General features: G+C 42.1%; 1 protein-coding gene across 9 annotated transcripts in view; it reads left to right on the plus strand.

Moving 5' to 3' along the window:
* TTC27 (tetratricopeptide repeat domain 27) overlaps window positions 1-19,731 on the plus strand; it is a 150,909-nt gene that overhangs the window by 91,483 nt on the left and 39,695 nt on the right. For all 9 annotated transcript variants that reach the window (XR_014786841.1, XR_014786842.1, XM_084828391.1 and 6 more), the window contains exons 13-16: window positions 6,330-6,557; window positions 9,252-9,350; window positions 10,406-10,458; window positions 17,002-17,167. Coding sequence is in view for 7 of the 9 variants with exons in the window: in XM_084828391.1 (XP_084684517.1) it covers window positions 6,330-6,557; window positions 9,252-9,350; window positions 10,406-10,458; window positions 17,002-17,167 (546 nt within the window). In the remaining 2 variants the exon portion in view is untranslated. The remainder of the gene's footprint in view (window positions 1-6,329; window positions 6,558-9,251; window positions 9,351-10,405; window positions 10,459-17,001; window positions 17,168-19,731) is intronic.

Here is a 19,731-nt window from a genome sequence, read left to right on the forward strand (position 1 = left end):
CCTCCCAGGAGTGACAAAAGCAGCAGAATAAGATGGCAAGTCTGCATCTAACCCCCAGCAGCTCAGGTGTGGTCTACAAAAACCACAGAATGAGGTGGCAGAGATCTGAGGTGGTAGATTCCATTTCAGACTGCAGGTGGGGGATGCTCCCCAATGAGAAAAAGCCTCTCTGAAAATAGTGCAAAGGGAGTGAGCTGCATTCTCTCTGATGTACTTCTAAATAACCTACATGGGAGACCATTCATAAATGGCACTTCCATCTATAGTCTAAAGTGGTACAGTCCATTTTACCACCTCAGGATTCTTCAACCATATTCAGCTTGCATATATATACAATGAATCTGTTCATAGACAAACAAATACAAAAGGGAAGACAGTAGAAGAAAACAGAGAAAACAAGGATAGGGAGTGTGGGGAATGGGGAGCACAGAGGTGGAAGGGAGAGGCTGTCAAAAATTAGAAATCTGTTGGTGGAACATAATCTGGAACTTTTTCTCTACTCTTCCATACTTTGCATGCTAAGTAAATACCTAATCTGGTAATTATAAACCAAAAAGTATGTATCTTGGTGCCAAAAACTGTTTTCCTTTCATTTGAGCCAAAGTGATACTGTGCCAATATGAAAATCCTGTCATGAAGAAAAGTTGAGGCCAATGTTTTCCATTTGCTAGAAATTCATTACTACTTGGACAAATTCACTACCTACTGGCAAGAGATAGGAAAATGGTATTTGATGTGTGGAAAAGGAAGGTATCGAGTTAAAACTGTTTCATAATCGATGCTTGAGCAGTGGTTTGAAAATGTGTTTAGCTAATTCTGCGATAAGACTTTGAAATACTGAAAACAAGGTTTTAAGTTCTGTGCAAAGCACAAACGGAGACACTTTATCTGTAAGCCAAAGGGCAATTTAATTTGTGCTTAGAAATGTTTTTTAGAATGATGAGCTTCTGTTTTAAGTTCAGCTTTAACAAAAATAAGAAGTTATTGATCACTGTTTGAAGAAATATGTGATTTTTCAGTGGCCAAAGTACTATTATAAAAAGCACCTGGCAGGCAGCCTTTTTTGGAAACTACTGCTGTACAGCATAAGACTAAATGGCTAAACTGAGAATGATAGGAAATGTTGGCTAAAAAGTGTAGTTGATCATGATAGGATTCCAGTGTTTGTTCATTGCTTGAAGTGTTTGGTTGATCAGAGGATGTACAAAAAGCCAATAAGGCAGGCATAGAGCATCACCGGTACTGCACAGCCCTCTTTAAACAGTAATTTCAAGGAAACAGAGATGTTTCTGGAAGGAGGAGTGGCATAAAGAATGTTCCCTGCCACTATCTTCTGAAAGTGTATCCAGAATTAGAGGATTTTATTTAAAATGAATCTGAGCTGGTAAGTAAGATTTATAGATTTATAATAAGAATGCTGTAATATTGGTGCCCAGTATTAGAATTTCCAGATGGCGAATTTCTCTGGTATTTCAGAAGGTATCCTGGGAGATTAAAGTCCAAATTATAAAGGTATAGTTTATGATGCACCTATTTTTATACCGTAACTGATTTTTTTCTGAGCAATTTTATCTTAGCAGCTACTCCTTCCTCCCAGCAAATTCCCAGAACAGCTACATTGATGCCTCCAGGTTTACCATGAGATTTCTTTAAACAAAACATGAGATGAGGGAAGAAGAGGAGAGAATGACTAGGTTTGGATGACATGATAAACCACAATAGGTGAAATGAGCCACGGTGACACTGGATAGATGACACTGGATACATCCACAGACAGAAATGGCATCCAAATTGAGGCTAATATGAGCACCTTTGTCCTCTTAAGTGTTCAGTGAATGAGTTGTAGCAGGCTTCCTAGAAGGCCTTGAACCACTTGGAAAAGTTCCCCTGGATGGCACTGAGTGGATGTTGTGGTGGCGGAGAAGTACCATTCTCCCCTATCTCCATACAGAGTGTTCAGTTGGATTTACTCTTCCGCCACCTTTTACTTGCAGATGCCAGCGATTGAAGCTGGGATCTTCTAAATGAAAAACCTGTGCTATGTCCCATTGCCCCACTGCTGCCACACCATTCATGTTGGCGATTCACTACAGATTTGGCAGGATTTGTTGTTCACTACAACAAATGCTGCCAGACAGATCTGATCTCATTTTTTGATCAGGTAACCTCCCTTGTGGAATATGGGAATGTTGTGGACCTCGACTTCAACACAGCTTTCGACAAAATGCCCCATGATATCTTGATGAGCAAAATAGCTCAAAGTGGGCTAGATGAAACAACTATCAGGTGGATCCACAGTTGGCTACAGAATCGGACTCAAAGAGTGCTTCTCAATGGGATCTTCTCAAACTGGGGAGAGGTAACGAGTGGGGTACCGCAGGGCTCAGTCCTGGGCCCAGTGCTCTTCAACATTTTTATTAATGACTTGGAGGAGGAGGTGCAGGGAATGCTGAACAGATCTGCAGACAAAATTAGGCGGGATAGCTAATACCTTGACAGACAGAAACAAAAGTCAAAGTGATCTGGATAGACTGGAGCTCTGGGCTGAAAACAACAGAATGACAGTTAATAGGGATAAATGCCAAGTTCTGCACCTAGGAAAAAGAAACCAAATGCACAGTTACAAGATGGGGGATACTTGGCTCAACAACACCTCAAGCAAGAAGGATCTTGGAATTGTTGTAGATCACAAGCTGAATATGAGCCAACAAGGTGATGTGGCTGCAAAAAAGGCAAATGCTATTTGGGGTTTATTAATAGAAGCATAGCTTCCAAATCCCGGGAAGTACTAGTTCCCCTCTACACAGCACTGGTTAGGCCTCATCTAGAGTACTGTGTCCAGTTCTGGGCACCACACTTTAAGAAGGATGCAGACAAGCTGGAGAGGGTTCAGAGGAGGTCAACAAAGATGATCAGGGGACTGGAAACAAAGCCCTATGAAGAGAGACTGAAAGAACTGGGCATGTTTAGCCTTGAGAAGAGAAGACTGAGGGGAGATATGATAGCGCTCTTCAAGTACTTGAAAAGTTGTCACAGAGAGGAAGGCCAGGATCTCTTCTCGATCATCCCAGAATGCAGGACACAAAATAATGGGCTCAAGTTACAGGAAGCCAGATTCCGGCTGGACATCAGGAAAAACTTCCTGACTGTGAGAGCAATACGACAATGGAACCAATTACCTAGGGAGGTGGTGGTCTCTCCCACACTGAAGGTGTTCAAGAGGAAGCTGGACAGCCATCTGTCAGGGATGCTCTGACTTGGATTCCTGCATTGAGCAGGGGGTTGGACTCGGTCTTATAGGTCCCTTCCAACCCTACTATTCTATGATTCTATGATTTAGGCCAGACCAGCTTAGAGTGTGCAGTTCTGTGAACTTGAATATGAAATATTATTGAGTAGCTGGCCTCCCCTCCTAGCAAACTGTACTAGGCACTACCATTCAGTAACCTGGATTTGAGAAAGACTTATTCAAGGATGAGGTAAAGGAGCAGTTCACAGTGTACTTTTCACCTCAGAGATGTTTATTCACACTGTAGGCTATTGCTCTGAATTGAGAGAGGGAGGGAGGGGGAGAGAGAGAGAGAGAAATAATTGCCTAGATTGTTAAATACCTCACTGTGGCTGCTTTGTATTTCATGTTGGTTTTCTTCCTTTAGAAAACAATTGTACAATTTAATAATTCTTCCAGGAATTATTTTTTGTGTGAAAGTCATGCAATTATTCACCTTAATTTAATTATCCTGTATTTCTTTTGTAAGGCTTGTAGCAAGTTCTCTGGTTTTTTCGTCTGTATTTGTTTTGGTTGCAAAACATGAGTTTAATGATGGACACAGTTCTGAAACCAACTCCCTAATGACAGTACATCTAGTATAGCTACAGATATTGGCTTGGATTCAGAGTGTCTCATATGCAAAAAGAATACTTTGCAGGGGTGGGAGAGCAGAATCAATGACCTTGTGCTGCATCACAGACCATTCTTAAAGATCTCCTGTTTTGGGGGGGCAGACAGAAGGGGCTTCAGTACAAAAGGGGTAAGAAACCCCCAGTGTATGGAGGGAATGCAGCATGTGGTACTTTGGACCCATGTCATTGGTCTTTGCAAAAGTTAGAGTATTCCATTGAATATTTTATATCACTTTTATTTCACATCCAGTTTTTTGATACATTCAGAAGAACCAAACTTTTGAAGCTTTTCTGGGACTGCACCAATTCAGGCAGCAGGGTAAAAAGCTGCATATTTGAATATACCCCATAATGAACAAACAAACCTCTCTTTTAATACAACATTAGATGTCTGGAGAAGGATTCAGCTCAACCTTGTTCTTGTCATGTTGGGGGGTTTTACGTGCAGGGAGCATTAAATGTGATTCCCATGCCTGCAACTCAAAGTAATACAATAAACCTTTACCACTTGATTCCACTGGATATATAGACTTAAACTGGTTCATAATGATGATACGCAAACATCTGTAAAGTTAAAAATACTAGAATTTTATAGATGAGCAAGTATTCCATTAAAATCCATTTGAATTTAGAACTTTATTGGAGCAATAAGAGTGGAACAAATAAGAACCAAGAACAATTTCCCTACCCAAATTACTCTGGGAGCCAGACATGAAAAGACGTGTACATTTTGGGCAGTCACCTAAAAAAATACACCAAAGGGAGAGAATTTTAAAAGTCTGAGGCTATACCAGGCCTTGGCCTTTTCCTGTACTACCTCCCTTCAAGAGAGCAATTGGATACTGAAGTTGAAGCTGAAATATTTTGGCCACCTAATGCGAAGAGAAAACTCCCTGGAAAAGACCCTGATGCTGGGAAAGATTGAAGGCAAAAGGAGAAGGGGACGGCAGAGGATGAGATGGCTAGATAGCATAACCAATGCAATGAATATGAACTTGAGCACGCTCCGGGAGAGAGCGCAGGACAGGAAGGCGTGGCGTGCTATGGTCCATGGGGTCACGAAGAGTCGGACACGACTGAACGAGTGAACAACAACAACAAACCATTATTATTTCAGTATGGGAACCACTGTAATACATTTCCTTCTCACATCATGAAAATAATGTCAGAACCACAGTGACATGGAAAAAGTTTATACACCTAGGTGCCCCCTTCACAAACTGTGGCAACACTGTTATAGGAAGGAATGGCATCACATACTCCTGACATAGTGGCTTACCTTCATGGCTTTTGACATGACCTTCACAGTGTGAGAAGGACCCAGGCACAGATGTGAAGGCACCTTACTGAAAGTAAGGTGCCCTCCAGAAAGCAAATTAGACCCAGACTTTTTAACATTAAAAGTTAACGGCTAGTTGCCTTTTGAATTATGGCTGATACCATGACTGGCATGCTGTGACCCGCTTATGTTAGGTGCTAGGCTGATGTGTTCGGTGCTAGCTGAAGTTTCCCAAGATGCCAGCTTCATTCTTCACACACACACAGACACCCCCCCTCCGCCCCATTCAACAAGCTGTATGTTTGCATTTGTCATTAACATTCTACAAGGAAGTGATGATGCAGAGTAATATATGCTTTGAGTCATGGCTATTTTTCTTTTCAGTGATTACTGAATGAACACATTTTTACTACCAGAGAACAAGTCTAGCATCCACAATTGGCATCCTGGTGCATTTGCCAGAGCCTGTTTATCCCAGCACAGTGTACCAGGGCTGATGCCTTGAATGCCCCTCCAGCACCTACCACCACTTGGCTCCCACGGCAGCATTGGTGCTACAGCCACTGCTGGCCTCTCCTGTGCGTACGCTCAGTTGCTTGCAGGCGAATCCACTGGCAGTGCTATAAGGAAGCTGGAGTCAAGCAGCTGCTTGGCTCTCAGACCATTACGGTGCTGCCGCCTCCAGATTGTGAATCGCCCCAAGAGCTTTGGCTATTGGGTGGCAAAGAAATGTAATAAATGTATACAATAAATAGATACTAAGCCTGGAGGCTGACCCTTCCCCTATCCCTTGCATTCTTACAAGCAAGCTCACCCACCAGTGACAGTACTCCTAATGGGCAGCCACTCGATGGTGCCACTGGGTCAGCCTGTGAGGGTGGAGGCTGCAGTAACGCCACCACTAGCAGGGGGCCCAAGTGGCAGTGGGAGCTCAGGTGGGGGTGGCACTGGGGATCCATAGAGACCAGGCCTGCCCAGGCCCCCCAGAATCTGGAGACAAGCCTAATGGAGACTGCCCATTTCCAACCCTAGGGTGTAGGAGGAAAGGGAAACAACGGACCGAGGGATCCTATCTCAGGAAGTTCCATAAATAGTGAAAAGTTCTGTAGCTATTTTGAAAGATCCTTTACCTGTTTTCTTTCCATAGGCAGAAGAAATTTTGAGGCGGGAGTTAGAGAAGAAAGAAACGCCGGGATTATATTGTTTGCTTGGGGATGTTCTTAAAGACCATTTTTACTATGATAAAGCCTGGGAATTGTCAAACCACCGCAGTGCCAGGGCTCAGCGCTCCAAAGGCCTTCTCCACCTTCGCAACAGGAGCTTCAGGGAATGTATAGAGTGTTTTGAACGCTCAGTACAGATTAACCCTATGCAGGTAAGCCAATAACAACTTGTTAAAAATATTTATATGCCAGCCTTTTAAGGTGTATATATCCTGCTGCATACATCCATATATGAAGCTGTGCCACATTTGGTTTCTTTGGTGCCCCAGAGCTCAGACTTCACACAGTTTTGTAGAGAAAGATAGCATCAGGTCCAATACTGGCACCACTTTCAATATATAACACCCCAAAGCAGCGTCTTCTTGGCCATTGACTCTCCACAGTGTGTGGAACCCAGATTATCCCTGCCTGAATGTTAGTGAGGGGTTAATTTGAAGTGCTCCTTGCCATCCTGAAACCAAAGCCTCAAATTCCAGCTCCTCTGTCACTGTAACCGCTTCAGATTGTGTTCCCAACCTCTAGGGCTTTTTGTTTTTTCCCTAATGGAACAGTTTATCATGAGCAGTTTAGGAAAATATAGGCGCTAGTCTCACATTCTGCCTCACCCCTAAAAGGAGAGGGGCAAGTCTGCCATAACATGACCATAACAATAAAAGCTGAAGAGGAAAGCATGTTCAGAATACAGTTATGGCATGGCTATGTGGCAGGTAGTGCCCATGAGGATGTAAATCATGCCATATTATTTAGCAATTACAAATATAAAAGCCAAATTAAAATAAGAGCTTGCAACAGAAAGGTACTAATTATTAGCCCCATTTTTATGAATTCAGAGATTTAAGCCAGTTCTTTCACAAGATCAGATAAGAAACCTGCTTCAGGTGAGAATTTCTTTTGAAATGCTTCCCATACTACATCCCCTCATGTTTACAACTGATGCTCAGGGAAGTAGTTTGTTATCAGAAACATCTCTCTGCATTTAGTGATTACACAGGGCCTCTGATTTTTTGCAGTTGTGAGCGATTTGCCAGATCCCATTCCAACCAGCCTAATTGCCTACGGAAGTCATGGTTTCTCTCACTCCAGTTTTTCTTTGCAATTATTTCACTGTTGGGCCCTCTAAAGGCCTCCTTCTGAAAGTAGAAAGATTACTTAAACATACTTCCTGTAATTCTGTTGCAGTACCCTTTCTTTTGTGAAAAAATGCATGTGTTTCCATAGAATCATTCCAGTCCTGCCTCTTGTAATTAGACAGAGGCACAAAAAAATCATTCACTGTCCTTTTGGCAGGAAAATATCCAAATACCATTTTATCTGGCCTCCAGATTTGACATCCTGAGATTATTCAGTTTTGTATTTCAAAACTGATATCAATGAGTCATAGCATTCTCCTGATATATGCAGAGATCCCAGGCTTTGTTGCAACTTACCTTGTAAAAACCAGGTGGAAATAAAAACAAAGCCTTCTTTCTACAGTAGCTATTGGTACTTAGAGTGCCATTGTTTAGAGCAGCCTTCCCAAACCCAGTACCCTCCAGATGTGTTAGACTGCATCTCCCATCATTCCCTGGTGGCTGGGGAGTGATGGACTTGTAGTCGAACTCATCTGCTGGGTGCCAGGTTGGGAAATTCTGGTTTAGAGGGCAGCTCTGTATGACTGGTAGGTGGCTGAACAGTCACCAAGGCCTTATGCTGCTTGTCATATTATATTTCTGTACTTTTCCAAATGTGTAACTTTACACATTGCAAGAAAAATACTTTTCCAATAGATGTTATTTCACATACAGATGAGAGAACGCATTATATATGGTAGCTGATTTAGACACAGACCACTAGAAGTCAGCACAAAATTCCTTTATAAGTTATCAGGAATTAGAATGGCCTAGTTCCAAGGTTTCATTTCCTGATTTGAGGGGAGCCCTTAGACCAGTTTTGCAGTTTGGATGTCATGGAAAACTGTGATATAAAAAACTAAGGTAGCTGAGTGCACAATAGAGGAGTGATGAGGAGGGAGCAGGTTCCTGGAAACATAAACAGGTTATTCCTGGGCCCATAAACCATAGTTTATTGGACTAGAATCATGACGTCTGAACCAAGACATTCCAAATGCAAGATGTATTTTTTCCTCTACAGAATTTGGATTCATTACTTGCCCTCAGGGACACCCAGCTCTGCATTTGGACATAAATGTTTAAAGTGGTTGTATTTCTGTGTGGCAAATAGTATTAAGTCATTCTCAAGGAATGAGACTCTGCAGGGGATATCTTTTTTTAATTATGCCAAGTTGTATGTGGTTGTGTGTGTGTGTTTTTACCTTGAAAAGTTAGCCAATGGGGCTACACATTCCTTTAAATAAGCATGCAATTAAATATTTATAGGATTAGTATATCTCAGTTTTGTTAGGACTGGTTCACAGGTTCACACTTTGTTCTCTGTGTTTCTCCAGGATCCACATTCATATGAAGAATGTCTCTTACAAACTGGGATCTCTGTGTATACAGCTGCTTCTTCACAATGATAGTTTGTTGCATCACACTTATCACCCTCCATAACGATGGCTATCACACATTGCCAAGCTGTGGAGGCTGTGTCCTTGGGGGACCCCAGTTATGTATGAGGCATTCTGTGCCCTCTTTGCAGAGTGTCCTGTGAAGACAAACTAACCCGTGTTAGAGCTCCATTTTTCAGACATAAGGGGTTACAATGTGTGCACTTATCATATTCTATGATGTATACCTTAGATAACTCCGAGAAAAATTACTGTGCATGAGAGACTATGAGGAGTTCTTCAGTGAAACACTGTAATTTATGTATTTAAATTGTTATGTATTTAATTTTTTCCTTTTCAGTTGGGTGTGTGGTTTTCCTTGGGCTGTGCCTACTTAGCTTTGGAAGAGTATGAAGGTGCTGCCAGAGCATTTCAACGCTGTGTGATATTGGAACCTGATGTAAGTACAGTGGATATAAAGTAACACTCTGGTGTTGCTTTGATAAAAAAAAAATCTGTTCTTGATTATCATTTTTGCATCTTTTATGAGATAAGTGTTCATTCAAAATGCCTGTTTTGTCCATGAGGCTGTTTAAGACAGTACCAACCAAGTTCCATCTCTGAGAGGGCACAGCTGACACAGTAAGGAGGGATTGTCATAAGCCTGTTCTTTCCTTCTTCTCTCTTTTACTCTGACCCCTGGCAGTGTACATGTAATACAGAGCACTGAGCCATTCCCAGAAACAGGAGGTCTGTGCATGTGTGTGTATCTCGATCTGCACAAGGATAGATCATGCTATAGCACGTGTGTGTGTGTGTGTGTATGCACATGCGTGTACTCACATGCACACACATATACAATGCATGGCATGCACACACTTACAATGTCATAAAACAGTAGGCCACAAAAAGTCATAACATTATTTGGTTCATAATCACAGAATCCATTAAATTAAGTGTTGATTTCCTAATGATTTTTAGACTCATCTTTCTAATTAAAGAATTTAATATTGGACTGTTGCTCCAAACAAAGTAATATTCACCCTGTTCTGATGGAGATTGCCAAGTCTGTACTCCTCTAAAATCCCACAAGCCTCAGTCTATTCTTAAGGTGATAGTTCAGTGTCCTGTCACCATAATACACTTGATATGCCATAATTTCTACTTTTGCACTGATTTTATACCAGCTGACTTCAGCAGCATCAGAAACTGATTCAGTATAGGCAGTATTCTAGATGAATTCCTAATCAGAATGATCCAGCCAAAGTTAAGCACTTCAGAGGCAAGTGCTGAAAACTCTCCTCTTGAAACCAGCGGGACTTAAGCATGTCTAACTGTGATTGGGTTGTGCTTATTGATTGATGCTGCAGTTTTAACCATCAAATGTTTATGAATGTCAGAACTGTTGACATACAGATCAGTGTTTGCAGATAAAAGTGCAAATTAATGTTTTCACTGTTTAAATACTTATCCCTTTTACTGTAAGTTAATTCTCTTTTTGTGTTTTGACTGCAGAATGCTGAGGCTTGGAACAATCTATCAACTGCATATATCAGATTAAAACAGAAGTACGTACATCAAAGGGATTAGTGAGTGCTTCTTCCAAAGTAAACAGTGCTAGTTTCCTCTCCAGCCTTCCCCAATAACTCCCAGCTCTTGGACATACCACCTTCATGATCCATTTTATGATCACTTCTAGTCCAAGCCTTCCCATTTGGCCTCCCACTATAAGTATCATTAGAAAGTCAGAGATTATATCATTTAAAAGCTTTTGGAAAGGAAAAGCAAGTATTTATCCCCCACCTCGGCCTCAAATTCTACAATATAGAATGTATTACACAGGATACAATTAATTGCATATTTCCCCATGCTCTTAGATTGAGGTTTTGCTCTGCATCCTGTCCCTTTACAGAAGTGCGACCTACAGGACCTTGGGGCCAGGCTTTCTCTGTAGCGGCACCCACGCTATGGAATGTAGTCCCTACTGAAGGGCCAAGCGACCTGTTTTGGGCCATGGGCACATTTGGCAATTTGAGAAACCCGTGGGCACCAGCACAAAATGGCTGCCACAGAGGCATGGCTGATCACAAAGGACAAAAACACTGAGTACAAGGCAGAGGTGGGGTCTGAGCCCCAACACTTCGCTCCCTTGCCCCCACTGCCCTCTTTACCCCCACCCCAGCTACCCAAACAGAAGTTGCAGGAGCCCATTTTTCTTTTGTCCTTTCTTTTTCTTGGTGGTTCGGTACACTGTAGAAGAAAGCACTGGCCTGCAGCCTTCTGCCATCTTTATTTCCTAAGAATGTCTGAGCCCCACAAGCATTCATGGGACATGAAGATGGAAGCGGCTGCAGACCCTTGCTTTGCTTTGAAGCGATACCAGCTATAGGTAAGAAAAATGGTTAAATAAAAAAGTGGAAGGGATAGTGGGTGGCAAGAAAGGTGTCCGGGAGCACACTAGTGCTCCGGGGTATCACTTTGCCTACCCCTGCTCTAGTGGGATGCATATTTCCCCCTGCCCTGGCTGCTCCAGGACATTTCTCTGTGGTTTTTCTTAATGATGCCATTATCAACCATGGAATTTTCAGTGGCAGCTTTATTACTGTTCGTTGTAGACATGTTATGAGTTTATTGCAAGTTCTGTGTCTTCTATTTTTGTTGTGAGCTACTTTAGGTGACATACCAATGGCAGAGAATGCGGCGTATAAATATTTAAATACAGAGCATCATTCTTATTAAAAAGGAAACAGGGCACCTAAATCTAAATGGAACAGATGGTATAGCTAATGATTAATATTATACTTGCCTTCAGATATTCAAGGAGAAACTGGCAGTTTAGTACTAGGTTCATAGGAGCAGATCAATATCAGCCTGCATAACAAGCCACTTATTCTCTTCTTCCTAGAATGAGCCATTAATCTTGTAAAGAGACCCAGTATCTCAGTTCTGTGCGCTTGTTTGGTTTATTTAAAAATGATTTGGGTGGATACCTTGATAAACAAGTTCTTTCAGAAGTTCAGTATCATAAGTAAGTTGTCAAGATAATTTTTGGTTGCTTGGACTGTGTCCCATTAATCTTCTGCCAAAAAGGATGCAACTTTAGAAAATAAGAGAAAAATTAAAGGTTTTTTAAAAATCTGCTTGACTTTCTTTCTTGTATCGCTATGAACAATTTATCTGCTCTCAGGAAACTGGAAATGAGAAAACCAACGGGGAGTTCACAAAGTTGTGGACACAGGAAACAAATTGCTAAGAAAGTGCATTGAACCAAAGGACATAAATAAGTTCAAGAGCCCCTTAGACATATTTATGGAGCATACAGACTGAAAGATGCAGTTGCTACAGGGACTGCAAGGAATAGAAAATAGATGTAAAGAGATACCAGCTTGTTTGTTCAAGTGTCCTTTTCAGAACAAATATTCTATTCAGCAACTTCCAGTGTTTCTGTAGAAGTATTTTGGAGAAATGTTTTAGCTATGTGCCTCTCTGGGTGTGGGCATTAAACACCTTGAAGCCAACGCTTCTGTTTCTTTGATGCCCCACCTACCCAATCCAACCCCAGTGCAATTGTAATAGCCTCCAAGGGCATGGCAGAGCATCTGATCCAGGTACTAGTATAAAGCTTCCATGGGTACAGTTCCAGATCATCAGGTGTCTGTCTTGGCTGAACATGTGGTTACTCAGTTACCACATAGGTTTTGACCATGACTCATTGAACATCTGGCCCAGAGGACTGTCTGTCTCAACTGCGATTTGTAGGTCATCTGGCCCTAAATAACCAGCTTTGCCAGGTTTGTGAATAACCAAATCTTACAACAATATTGGCTGAGGCAGGCAACATGGGAGTCTTAAGGAGGCATGAGGCTGATGCCGACAGCTGTCACATCCACTGTTGTTGCAGCAGCCTTGGTACCAACAACTTGTCTGTTGGATGTTCAGACACTCCCACTACTACTCAAGTTTGGATGTAGAGCTGGTATGGCGTCATTTCCAGAGATGGTTGGACACTCCACACATAGTCTCAAAGTTCACCCTCCTCTGTACATAGGCTTGGTACCAGCTTAAGCCTTGGTGCCAAGTATTCTCTGTATATTTATAGACGCAGTACCCAGCATTTTTCCTTGGTACTGATGGCCTTGTTACCCAGCCCATGCTTCAGTGTCTGGGGCTCTTTTTACTGACAGTGTCAGTACTTAACAGTTGCTTTGTATGGTCAGTCTCGGCGCCTGGCCAACATACTCAGTGTACCTTTGCACTAACTGTCTTAGTACCTAGACTTTTGGTACCTATTCCAGCCTTTGCTGCATAGTATATGGTTGTGATGCATTTCCAATACATCTTTATTGTCTTGTTACATATTATCTCTCCATGTGGATAATTTTGGTACCTAGCCTGACCCTGGTACCAGACACACATTGTACGGACTTTTTCTGTAGTCTCAGGACCTAACCTCAGTCCTAGTGCCTTCATATGGACAGTACCTAACCTAAGTTGTGGCACCTAACACACGTAGTATGGATGCTTTACTGCTATGAACTTTTCCTACCTAGTTTATATTTCAGTACTACCAGGCACTATATGGCTGCATTTTCCATATGCACAGTTCCTAGCCATGGTGCTTGGCCCATCTCTTTGTACTTGGCACACAGTGTTTTGTAAAAAGTTCCATGATGCCAATATCTAGGCTGGGCACTGGTACCTAGGACACCAGTTAAGACAGGGTGCTGAACCCATCCCTCATGGGGTTTCAGTATGGCCCCCTGGGGTTCTCCAGATGGCCAGTGCCCCCTTTTCTTTTCCCCCAACCATCACTTGTTTGGTGGTTTCCCAACTTTTGTGCAATTTCCCCCTCCATTCTGAAAGGTCAAAATGCCTCTCCTAAGGCTTAATTACTACCAGTAAGCATTTGAAGCTATAACATGCTGGCATTTTTTGTAATTTTGGCCCCACCCCTTTGCCTTTGGCCTCACCCAGCACGGGAATGTGTGCCCGAGAGCTTCTCCAAAATGGGATTTGGCCTTCAGGCTGAAAGAGGTTCCCCACCCCTGAGTTAAGATAATCCAGTTGGCATCCAGTTGTATTGATACCCAAATGGGCCCTGGAACTAGCACTTACAGTATCAATACTTAGCACTGATGCTGCAAACCATCCAGATCATTGTACCTTTCTCTGGTACCAGGTCTCACATTGATTCTACAATCTTGGTATCTACTTAATTTCTGGAAGCCTAACCGCAAAGGTTCAGAGGGGCATTCATCTTCCTCCCATGCTCCCCCAACTGACTACATAATGCTGTTAGCTTCATTTTTGTCCAGTGTTGGTTTCTGTCCTTGGCACTTTGTTTCTGTTCTCACCTATGATTTCACCTATGTGTTCGTATACCTGAGCCATCTGCTTTAGCGAAGCTTTGATTACTACTAGTTCACCTCCAAGTTGCAAACAAGGTATGGTGTTAATCTTTATGGACAGAGTCCCAGCTACATCTCCCTGATTACTCCATTTGGCCACAGGTAAACTACCAGTCCATGGTCTGGGTAATTATAAAGAGAGGATTGAAAGTAAATGAATGTGTGAATGTGATTTTTAAGCACTTATTTTAACAAACACACCAGTAAATGTATTGTGTTGTCTTTTTCTTCATATGGTCTCAGATTGGTCATCGTAAAAATACCACTACATTCCCACAACACTGCAGGAGATTGGGGAATGTATGTATATACATGGCACCTCAGCAGCGGGTTGCTCAGCTGGCATAGTTTCAGTCGCCACTGTTTTTTGCTGGAGCACAGTTTGAGACTCATACCTGGTGAAACACCTTTCTTTTATCCTAACGATGGTGTTCCCTTCCCTTTTGGCCACAGAGGTGGGGCAAACGTCATACTTATGATACTGGGATAGGACAGGCAGCTCTAGTTCATAGCTGTCTTAACGTTGCTGTGGAATAACTTTCCCTTTGCCTTGATCCATCACTGCTGCAAGCCAAACTGCTTTTGTTCATACATTCTGTGATCTCTTCTTGAAGGTACTCTGCATAAGTATCCTCTCTAGGAAATTGGCTACAACTCTATATAATGTTTTTCTGCTTCCTTTTTCCTGTACTTGCTTCTTGGCATAACATACTAATTACGATCCATATGTGAAACCCTCTGGTTTACCACCCTTTTCTTTTCTGTGGCTGTATTGTTTGCAGTCTGCTTTCCATCCAGCTATAGACCATCTTTCTCTATTCTTATACTCACGTTGTTGTATATTTTTTGCATCGACATTTGACCATTTTGGATTGTTAACAATGCATGCACTAGCCATCTTCATGGCAGAATTATAAATACACATTTAAGTTATGCTGGTTAGTTTAGCAAGCAACAAGCAAATATTTCGCTTTTAGCTGTCTGTTACGAGGAACCGTATGTGAGCTATGTGTAACTTGCTCAGCCCGTCTTACTGGTGTCAGGTGGCCATGCTTCTTGGGGCCTGGTATCTCCTGCATCCTTTCTTACCCAGCATCCTGGAGGTTTGAGTTCTCTTCCCTGCATCACTTTAATAAAACCCCTCTCCTTTCGCCTTCCCGGAACATTCTTCATGTGTTGATCCTTGTTTAGATCAGTCATCAAGGCTCCCTTAAGAATTCAAAGGTCTCTTATTCTTTGCTTGCTGGCAGTTAATTTGCTGTCGTAAGGCTTCACAATGAGGCCAACTTCAGTCTCTCTCGAGTCTCTTCCTGAGGCTTGAGTCAGATTCTGCATTTGCTTTTTAAAGGGGTCTCATTGACTGACTTTTACAACACTGGCATGGCTTCCTCCCTTGAGGCCTCTATTGTTTTATGACCTAGATATGAGGGCATAAAGGGGTAGTCTTGTGGCTATGATGTTTGGTGATATTCCTGCACCCACTTCCAAGTTGGCCAGTTGCTAATCTATGTGTGTGACTGCAAAGAGACCACAAAGAAGAAAAGCAGGTGGTTTACCTGTAACTGGTTTTTTGGTCATCTGTGCAATCACACGGCTCACCCTCCTTTCCTATTGCAAACCTAGCTTTTCACTTCAGATTCTGGCAGCCTCTGTACAACTGAGTAGAGAGCCTTGGGCCTGCCCTTGAGCAATGCAAAGGCACAGGGTTTCCTTGCTCAAGGGCTGCAGGCCCTTCTCAGCTCTACAAATTTCCAAAATGTTGCTCTGCAGGCACAGATTCCATATGTGTGATTGGACAGCGAACCACTCAGAGAACTATAGTTACAGGTTAGCAGCCTGTTTTTCCACATTGTTGTATAATGCCTTCCGTCACCATTTCTATAATGTAAAGCTGCTGTTTAATTTAATGTCCTCACAACCAAATCAAGATGTTTTACAGTATAAAAGAGATGGGGAGAAACCCAAACGGATTAGAATTGCATGTTTTAACAGACAATATTCTCTACAAAAAAGTTCTGTTTTTCCACTTTGGCTATTCGAAAAGGAAGAGTGTAATTGTCTTCCATAAGTATTGGGTGAAAGCACCTTTCACAGAAAAGTGGATAAATGGTCTGCTTGTGGCTTGGCAGAATAGGTGTTTAAGCAACTGAGTTGTATTGAATTATGTCAGCGACAGAAAAGGAGGGTTGTGGAAAGGCCAATGGCATCATCTTTACCATGTCAAATATCATCATGGAAAAATCTAGACTGCCTTCATACATAGTTCAGAAGTGTGAGAGGCACTTCTATGTGGAGCAATCCTATGCAATGATGTGCACTGTATGGAAGTGGTGTAATCATGTGGGTGGACAGTCATATGGGTCTGTCCCATGCAACTGGCACCCTCCCTTTGAGGTGCCAGTTGGGAGGGAAGGACCCTCCTGAATGGCTTCATTCACATGCTTCACTCATCTGTATGAGATCACACTACAAGGAAGCATCTCCCACATCACTGTAATTATATATGAAGGGGAGCCCTCTCAACAGAGGACAGAACTAATCCTCAATCTCTCGTCAAATGAGAAAAACGACTCTTAAATTACTGAGGTTTTTTGTTTTCTAAATGTGGCATTAAATTTTGAGATCCTAAGCAAGCAAATAGGAAACTGTTCAATTATAAAACAAAATGCTTCTGTGTTTTAATTTGTTTATTTTTTTCACCAGAATCAAAGCATTCCGGACCCTTCAGGAAGCTCTCAAGTGTAATTATGAACACTGGCAGATTTGGGAAAATTATATTCTCACCAGTACAGATGTTGGAGAATTTTCAGAAACCATTAAAGCTTATCACAGGCTTATGGATTTGCGAGAAAAGTATAAAGATGTCCAGGTGGGATGTGTCCCTTTTTTAAATTAAAGTGTCAACTTTTCAGCATTTCAAATGCAGTTCATGAAAATGTTCAGTGTAAGGCAGAATTTATTTAAAAGGCTGCCTCCCATTTTACAGTGAAATTGCAAGGAATCTCTGTTCCCACTGTAAAAAAATTCAAGCCAGATCAAAACCTAATGAAAAGTGCACATCCAATCCATCCTCACCAGTGATGGAATCTTGTTTTCCTATACTGATCAGTAACAATGAAAGTGGAAATGCCACCTCCTCGTCTTCCCTTCTACTCTGAGCCCAGCAGCTATTTCGTACACTTGGAGTGTAGAGCAGGTATGCGGAGCTTCAGGCCAGGGGCCCAAATATGGTTCTCCAGATGGCCACGCCCCCAGGCCCCTTTCCCCTGACCTCTGATTGTTTGGTGGTTCCCCAGCTTTTGCACTTTTCCCCCATTCTAACACTTGTAATGCCCCTCCTAAGGTTTAGTGACGCAGTAAGAGCTCTAAGCTAAGGTCCCAGGCATGGTCTGAAGGCACATGAGACAGCTACCTTGCTGAAGCTAAGCAGGTCTGGGTCTGGTCAGTGCTTGAAGGGGAGACCACTTGGGAACCACATGTAGCCATCTTGAATTTCACAATGGAAGAAAGGTAGGATATAAATGGAATAGATGGATGGATGGATGGATAAGCTAGACTGTGCTGGTATTTTGGTACGGTCCCCTTCACCTGGCCCACCTCTGGAATTCATCCCCAAAGAGCTTCTCCGAAATGGAATTCAGCCCTCAGGAACAGAGGAAGACATGGGAGCCAAAGAAGAAAATGGCATCCATGCTTCTGGTTGTGAGAGGAAACCAAGGCACTTCACTGTATCCTGCCTAGTACACCAAGCCTGATGGGGGGGCACCTATGACAGACTGGGTTATGGGACAGAGTACAAATTAAATTGGAGCCTGATGGTTCCCATGAACTTCCACTTGGCATTCCTTGCCTTAGAATAATGTTCTTATCTATTGGTCATCCTGATAGCCTGGGCAGTGTGAATAGATGTTTTAGCCTTCAGCATGCATTTAGGAATACTATCTGACAGAATTCAAAATTTAAGTATCCATCCTAGTTTTTCCTTATTTACTTTCTTTAAGGGGAAGTGAAACTTCCATTTCAAATCTGCTTTTGGTTTTTCGAAAGTGGACAGGCTTATGGATGCAATCTTTGTCCATGACATAAATTAGTTGTGGATTGTTATCTTCTTGCTAGTCTTTTATCACAGTTTTCTTATTCAGACGATGGATGGGCACAGCTGATCATCTCAAATTTGCCTGCCATCTTGATAGCCTTCTTGCATTGTGTTTGCCATATGATAAAAGAAATGCACAATAAATTTTCCTTCTGGCCATCCTTAAGTGTATGAAAACAACTTTTCAAAATTTATAGAACAAAGCAAAAAAACAGCAGGTGCAGGCAGTGCAAGAAGCTCGTGCTCCTCTGGTGTGGGATCTTATTTGGTGCAGGTCGCTCCATCTATCATCTTCGGGGTTTAGTTTGTACCATATGTGCCGTACATATTTTTTGGCAAGAACTAAGAATGACCAGGTGCTGCTTCAACAGTGGAAATCAACTTACGTCTGTCTGAACCATTGTCCACTGAAACTGTGCAGTTGCTGTTATGATGTTATGCTAAGAACGACAAAAGCTTCAAATGCTCTGTGAAGTTTGAAGCATTCCGCTTCACTGTAGTGTATGGCTTTATTTTTGAAAAAGCTGTGTATGAATGTCTGTTCGAAATAGAACTTAATGGAACACAGACGCCAGCAGAGGAAACGCTACAATGCAATCTTTCCATATAATATGCTTGTTATATGGCTCGTGTCTGGAAGTTTTTGTAATAGAAAAGCAAAAGCAAAATGTTATTTTTTCTTTTGAATTTCAGAAAGTTGTTTCAAAGCTGAGGAGGAAGCAGAATTAATAGTTCAGGAGTCACCTGTGCTTGCTAATGATCATTTCCTTGTTTTTGCGCCTTAAGTGGGGAGCCATTTACAGCATGGTACCCTATAGACTGGTGGCTTATCATGTGAGAACTGATCTCTAAAACTGTTCCCCCTTGCGAATTCTGCCAACTTTGCTAAGCATCAAGGCAGCTTGCGAACATGTTTTGACAGGCTGAATTTTATATCAAAGGAGCTTTGTAACTATACAGTGATAACTAATAACAGCTCAGCTGCTGGAAAGTTTAGATTTTTGTTTTTGATAAAGTCAGCGTGGGGCACGAAAACATGTTGGGAAGTTGGGGAGGGAGGAGCAAACCTGATAGAGCAGAATATTGTTTGATCCTTTGTGGTGAACATATGATATAAGGCATACTCAAAAAGGGCTGTACTAAAGAGACATACTTAAAAAGTAAATGTATGTGTATATTAATGTACAACTCTTACTTACTTTGAATGCAGATGATTACGTACTCTGGAAGAGCGTGTTATAACCGGAGCATGTCTAAATGAGTTTTTAATCTACTGGTGATAAATCCAGCAACTGAGAAACTGGCTGTCTTATTTCGTAGCTGCTGAGTTTATCACC

This window comes from Heloderma suspectum, chromosome 1, assembly GCF_057233095.1.
Source record: "Heloderma suspectum isolate Gila_16-S chromosome 1, 16-S_ref, whole genome shotgun sequence".
NCBI lineage: Eukaryota > Metazoa > Chordata > Lepidosauria > Squamata > Helodermatidae > Heloderma > Heloderma suspectum.